At 40.3% G+C, this 6,812-nt stretch overlaps 1 protein-coding gene across 1 annotated transcript in view; it reads right to left on the bottom strand.

The window, feature by feature from the left end:
* Positions 1–620: 620 nt before the first annotated feature.
* mta3 (metastasis associated 1 family, member 3) overlaps positions 621–6,812 on the bottom strand; it is a 262,123-nt gene continuing 255,931 nt past the window's right edge. Inside the window, exon 21 of the mRNA XM_078557154.1 lies at positions 621–927. Coding sequence (XP_078413280.1) covers positions 774–927 — 154 coding nt within the window. The 3' untranslated portion in view covers positions 621–773. The remainder of the gene's footprint in view (positions 928–6,812) is intronic.

The following is a 6,812-nucleotide window of genomic DNA, read 5'->3' as shown; positions in this document are numbered from 1 at the left end:
TCCAGATATAAAATATGTTTGAAAGGATCCTGTATACACAAGTACCGTTCTTTGTTTCTCTCGCCTTAATAATTTGTAACAAAGGATAAGACATGAACTGCTGCCATGTTCAAGATTTTATCTTTGTGCACTGTATGAGTTATTTCTGTGAAACCTTGGGGCCATATTTAAAGTTTAAATTCATACTCTCATAAATTTGTATATACCCTGAAGTTGTTGATATCAAGATGTTCTGGTGTGCTGATTTAGGATTTATCCACCAGCAAGGATTAATAACAGCCCTTTTCAATACTCAAGGCCCACAAAATTCATATAGGGCAAACCAGCAAACAAGAAGTCTGAGCATAAATAGGGCTGGGTTGGCTGGGTTTCAACTGCCCTGAGCCACAGGTCACAGTTTGGGCACCCCTGTTCTATGTATGCACTAGCAGGTGCTTCTAAAAAGTATGTTAACAAAGATATTAAAATACTGCAGTGCTATTTGTATAATCAGTCTGCAAACAAACTATACAAGACATTAACATATTTGCTCTCACTACTGTTCAGATAGCACTAGGAAATAATATAAGTGAAACAATAGGCATGTTTGTCTGCTGAGTGTGGCAAAACAACTCCGCCATCAAAATGTAAACACTGATTTACTCATTTGTCTTGACACCAAACAACTGACAATAATGTTATAAAGGCCTGAAAGGAAATCCATGTGATCTGTAGCTTCAATGCTCTATTCTTGACAAGCTTGACAGTCTGACTCAATCCGTGTTTTCATGTTCTCAGTCTGCAATGACAATGGCTTCTGCAGTGTCAGGTCGTTTGCATTGATTAGAGGGAGTAAATGAGGGTTGAAGAGATGGCACAACAACTGGGAGGCAAGGTCGCCTAGAAGCTCTCCTCATCTCAGAAGGCGACAAAAGTTTGCGAATCTTCCTACATGAAGAAAGCAAAATTCCTGATTGGTTAAAGATCAACACTCCAAACATCAACTCCTACCACCATATTGCAGTATTTTCTCTAATTTTGCTTCTTAAAAATAAACGCAAAGAGGTCTAAACTACAGGTTGTAAAATGCAAAAACTATGGGAAAACAGTTATGGATTAGACACTGATTTTTCACTTCTGGGGTCTGAATTCATACCCAGCTAAGGCTGTTGGCTGTAAGCGTCTTAAGTGAAATGAGGTTGACAGTCTCAATCCAGTTACTAAAGGCCTTGAGCTTACAACACAGAACTGTTCCTAATTCAGCACAAATTAATTTCACTCAAGAAGTGGGGGAAATCAAAGGAAAATATGACAGTGTTACAGCAAAGGTTGCTCATCTGAGGCTGGAGCTGGTACATCTTACTGGAGTGGAGTGCAGGGAGCTTTACCTCTGTCTGATTGTGTAATACCTGACCTTGATACTGAGACTTGGTACCTGAAATGGGAACAGTTTCATTATCCAGTGTCAAGGTCTCACATCCTGATGAACACGATGTTTAAAAAAGAAATCAAACTTCAGAATACTTATAAAGGAGTTATATGAAAGATTGCAATGCTTAAGAAAGAAAGAAAGTCTAAGGGAGTGGGAGTAGTACTTTCCAAACAAAGTGCTTTCCCGTCTCTCCCTCCCAAAAACGTAGAGCATCAAGATGTGCTTTTTGCTAAATAGAGAAAGAAGTTTCCAGTCTCCACCACTCCTTAGGGGGTTTGGTGACGCAGGTTGTGTGACCATTCCATGGCTATCCCAAAGATGCACCATTGACTTTAATGGCAGCTACTGCTTCAGTCTTATGTGCTGATGTGCTGAATCTAGTAGTATTGGCCAGAAGTGTTTTGCTTCTCTGAGGTTAGACTCTGGATCAATCCAAAGCTTTTACAAAGCACTGTCTCCCATTGAAATCAAAACCAACAGACTGCATGAGGACACATACATGCCAACCCTGACTTGTACTACCCAGGCAGTTGAGGAGGGAAATGGAGATGCAAGTTTGTTGGTCTCCAAAATAATCTTTCAAAAAGCTGAGGATTTTTCCCAAATGTTGGCATAATTATATTTAAATTTATAATTTTATTAAAGAGTATAATGGGTTGGGGAAGTAGCACTTTGCATAGAAAGTTTTCTCTCCCACCAGACTTATCTTCCACCAGAGCATTTTCTGGGAAGAGAATCCAAAAGGTTTATATTTTGTTCAGACATCAAATTCCTAAAGTTTTACTAAAACTAATTGCAGTATCTAGTTCCTTCACACACAATTTACATAAACAGCTGCAATAACTAACCAGTCACCACAACTTGTTGAAAATGTCAGCACTTGGTATGTATTAAGCCATATGGGCCATGTTTCTTGCTGGATTTTAAGTCACATCTAATCATGCACCACAATTCGCCTCATTCACTCTTCCTGGACAAGGTAGGGGTGGGGTTGCGCAGGGCAGATGGTGGGGGTTGTGATAGAGGTTGGAATCTGCTGGACTTTTTGTTCCTGATTATAGCTAGGAATTCAACTGTCAAGTGTGGATATTAGATGAGAACAAGATTGGACATGTTTATAATGATCACAATGGTTCAGCATACCGTGCAGGCTAATCGATAAACAACAGCCACTTGGGCAAGATATTGGGCTGCTGCCAGTACCTTAGACCAGTCCTTCCCAAGCATTTTCCCAGTGTGCCCCTATTGTAATGCCTCAGATTTGTGTGACTGTAGAGTGAAATGTGGGGGGGGGGTGGTGTACAAGAGCTTTTGAGCTGAATGGAGGTTGGGGGTGTGTGTTATGGAGGCTTCAGTTGTTGAGCGGTGGGAAGAGGACTCTGATTAATGTTATAGGATCTACATTATTGATGCAACAGATCATTGGTTAATGAAACAGTGTCCAGATTATTAATGTATTTGGATTCTGATTATTAATGTATTAGCGTCCTGACTATTGAAGCAATGTATTCCTGATTTCTGAAGCAATGGGTGGCTGATTATTAATGCAACAGGATCCGCGTAACTAATGTAACTAGATCCCGATTATTAATGTAATCGGACGCTGATTATTTATGCAATAAAATCCTGATTGTTGATGCAATAGGCACCAGGCTATTAATGTGTAATAGTATTCTGATCATTAATGTAGTGGTATCCTGAATCTTAAAGTAATAGGACTCTGATTATGATTATGAATGCTATAGGACCCCAGGTATTAACATAATAGGACTCAGAGCAATGATGTAATATGATCTTCACTATTGAGGCAATAGGAGTCTGATTATTATTGCAATAGAACCATGATTGTTAACGCAAGATAGTCTGGTTATTGAAGAAATGGGCTGTCTACAAAAAAACACAAATACTTAACTTTTCACAGGTTTCTTTGCAGCAGCAATCGGGCCTGAGAGAGCAGTCTATTAGACCACGCCCAACAACAAAAAAACACAAACATTTAAAGGAACCTCCGTCAGAGATCAGTCCGAGCTCCACTGCTGCCTCGGAGCTCATGACCCCAAACTCTCAGCTTGTGACCACACACAGTTTGGGAAACCCTGCATAAGATGCTTCCCCCAGTCAGTGCTTCAGCAGTGCAGGAAACATATTGGCTAAACAAAAGCTGTAAAGTTACTGTCACAATGGATTGGTAAATGTAAATAAATTGCATTACATTTTTTGTTTCAAACTGCTGTATATCAACATATCTTCTCCAGGCACTAAGTGTGACAACAGTTAATGCTGCAAATCCAATAAAAGGCAAACAGTTGAAGTTGGGGTCAAAAAGTCCATACACACACAGCACTGGCTGACAAGTGAAAAACCAGTTCTATGAGTACTCAGCACTGCAAAATTATAAAGGGTGCAGTTCTTACGTGGTATAAACAACAACTTGCATTTATACAGTATCGTTAATGCTCCTGTGATTATGTGACAAAAATTGACACTGGGTTACATAAACTTATATTAGGACAAATGACCAAAAACTAGGTTAAAGAGATAAGTTTTAAGGAGCAATTTTAAAGATGGATAAGGTTGAGGGAGGAATCTCCAGTGTTTAGAGCTTCTTCAGCTGATGGCATGGTGGAACAAAAGAAATGGGGGATGTGCAAGAGGCTAAAAGTGGGGAAGCGCAGAAATCTGAAGGTTGTAGAGTTGGAGGAAGTTACGAGATAGGGAGGGTATAGTTAGCCTTAAGTAATAAAGCGCTGCAATTATACTGGGTATGATGCTTATATAATATTTTGCTTAATATTACATGCAAACTCATGTATGTACATTATTTGCTACTGTTGTCCATTATAACAGTTTACATCTTTTAACATATCATTAATCAATCAGCCAATGTTTACAGTTGCATTGATGGCTTTTATTTGACTCAAGAATGATTACTTGGAAACAGTAATCATCACTGCAGGGAACTATGTTATCATTCAGACACTTACTGACAAATCTAAAGGCTACTTTTATCAAAATATTTAATGACTTAAATTAGTGCCATATTGGGAGCTACTGAAACAAAGGCAACTCATTCTTTATTATACAATTAAGTGCAAATGATCAATACTGCTGCCACTGCTTTCAGCTTCACTGAATGGCTTTACAGCTCTAATCAATTTTATCTAAAGATGTGATTTGCATTTTAATTATCAATTCACATGCTTAGCTTTTGAGTTTATATATTGCTCCCTCCCTGGTGGTGTGGTGCTATATTTTAAAATGATCCACATTCATGCTACCAGATATTGAACACACATTCCAATCCTGGGATTCGTACTGATCAGTGCACCAATGAATTTTGAGAATTTGGACCTTTCAACACGATTTGGTGTAATGTAACTAACTACCCAAGGTGACTGCGCTTAGTGCAAGAGATGACTTGCAAGCAAACTTGCCTTTTTCTATATTGGCATTAATAGTGCAATGAAACTCCAAAAATCTCCACAATTTTGTTTTCAGAATTTGTCATCTAGGTCACTCTTGAGGCTCCCTTAAAATATATACATATTTAAAAGCCTGGTTACTGTAACATAAAGCTAGAGCTGCTACCACCATGGCTGTTCTGGCTGCAGTCCCTTTATGGATTGGGAGATAAAATCCATTATCTTCAAAAGCAAACAACCAGCTATTTTTCCAATTGTTTCTAAACAGACGTACTTGAGAACAAACCTTTCATTTGCTTTTTCCTAAAATGAGATTCTGACAAAAGCACTGAAAGCTGATGATTATACAGAACTATTCAGAAGCGAAAATATCAGTAATATAATTGACAGCAAGTCCTGAAAGCGTTTATTAACAGAGTTACTGCATAACTGGTACCACGCAAAACATAAATTGAACGCATACACATTCCTGTTTATGGAACCATCTGGCAATTCCAAAGCAAGCAATGCAGAGACCTTACCCATGTCATAAATGCTGATGGGGAAAGCCTTTCAAATAAGAACGAGAAGTCAGCAATGAGGAATCATCCATTTAAATTTTTCACTGAAAGTGAGGAGAAAGTTTAGATAAAATCCCTTTACACACAGGATTGTTAAGAACATGAAGTCGTTAAAGCAGAGACCATTGCATCCTTTAAGGGAAAAATTGGAAAAATGTATGAAACAGGAAGCTAGGAAGAAGTCAAAGGCAGTGGGATTAATTTTAGATAAAAGCAAAAAACTGCGGATGCTGGAAATCCAAAACAAAAACAAAAATACCTGGAAAAACTCAGCAAGTCTGGCAGCATTTGCTGAGAGGAGCACAGTTAACGTTTCGAGTCCGAATGACCCTTCAACAGAACTAAGTTAAAATAGAAGAGAGGTGAAATATAAGGTAGTTTAAGTGGGGGGGTGGGACAAGTAGAGCTGGATAGAGGGCCAGTGATAGGTGGAGATAACTGAAAGATGTCACAGACAAAAGGTCAAAGAGGTGTTGAAGGTGGTGATATTATCTGAGGAATGTGCTAATTAAGGGTAGAAAGCAAGACAAGCAAGGTACAGATAGCTCTAGTGGGTGTGGGGTGGGGTGAAGGAATCAAAAAAGGCTAAAAGGTAGAGATAAAACAATGGATGGAAATACATTTAAAAATAATGGAAGTAGGTGGGAAAAGAAAAATCTATATAAATTATTAGAAAAAAAAGTGGGGTGGGGGGGGAAATCAGAAAGGGGGTGGGGATGGAGGAGAGAGTTCACGATCTAAAATTGTTGAACTCAATATTCAGTCCGGAAGGCTGTAAAGTGCCTAGTCGGAAGATGAGGTGCTGTTCCTCCAGTTTGCGTTGAGCTTCACTGGAACAATGCAGCAAGCCAAGGACAGACATGTGGGCATGAGATCAGGGTGGAGTGTTGAAATAGCAAGCGACAGGGAGGTCTGGGTAATGCTTGCGGACAGACCGAAGGTGTTCTGCAAAGCGGTCACCCAGTCTGCGTTTGGTCTCTCCAATGTGGAGGAAACCGCATTGGGAGCAACGAATGCAGTAGACTAAATTGAGGGAAGTGCAAGTGAAATGCTGCTTCACTTGAAAGGCCCTTGGATGGTGAGGAGAGGGGAAGTAAAGGGGCAGGTGTTGCACTTTCTGCGGTTGCATGGGAAGGTGCCGTGGGAGGGGGTTGAGGTGTAGGGGGTGATGGAGGAGTGGACCAGGGTGTCCCGGAGGGAGCGATCCCTGCGGAATGCTGCCAGGAGGGGTGAAGGAAAGATGTGTTTGGTGGTGGCATCATGCTGGAGTTGGCGGAAATGGCGGAGGATGATCCTTTGAATGTGGAGGCTGGTGGGGTGATAAGTGAGGACAAGGGGGACCCTATCATGTTTCTGGGAGGGAGAAGAAGGTGTGAGGGCGGATGTGCGGGAGATGGGCCGGACACGGTTAAGGGCCCT

The sequence above is a fragment of the Cetorhinus maximus genome, chromosome 14 (assembly GCF_964194155.1).
Source record: "Cetorhinus maximus chromosome 14, sCetMax3.hap1.1, whole genome shotgun sequence".
NCBI lineage: Eukaryota > Metazoa > Chordata > Chondrichthyes > Lamniformes > Cetorhinidae > Cetorhinus > Cetorhinus maximus.
The sequence above is the reverse complement of the archived record's forward strand: the minus strand, read 5'-3'. Positions and strand labels throughout refer to the sequence as shown.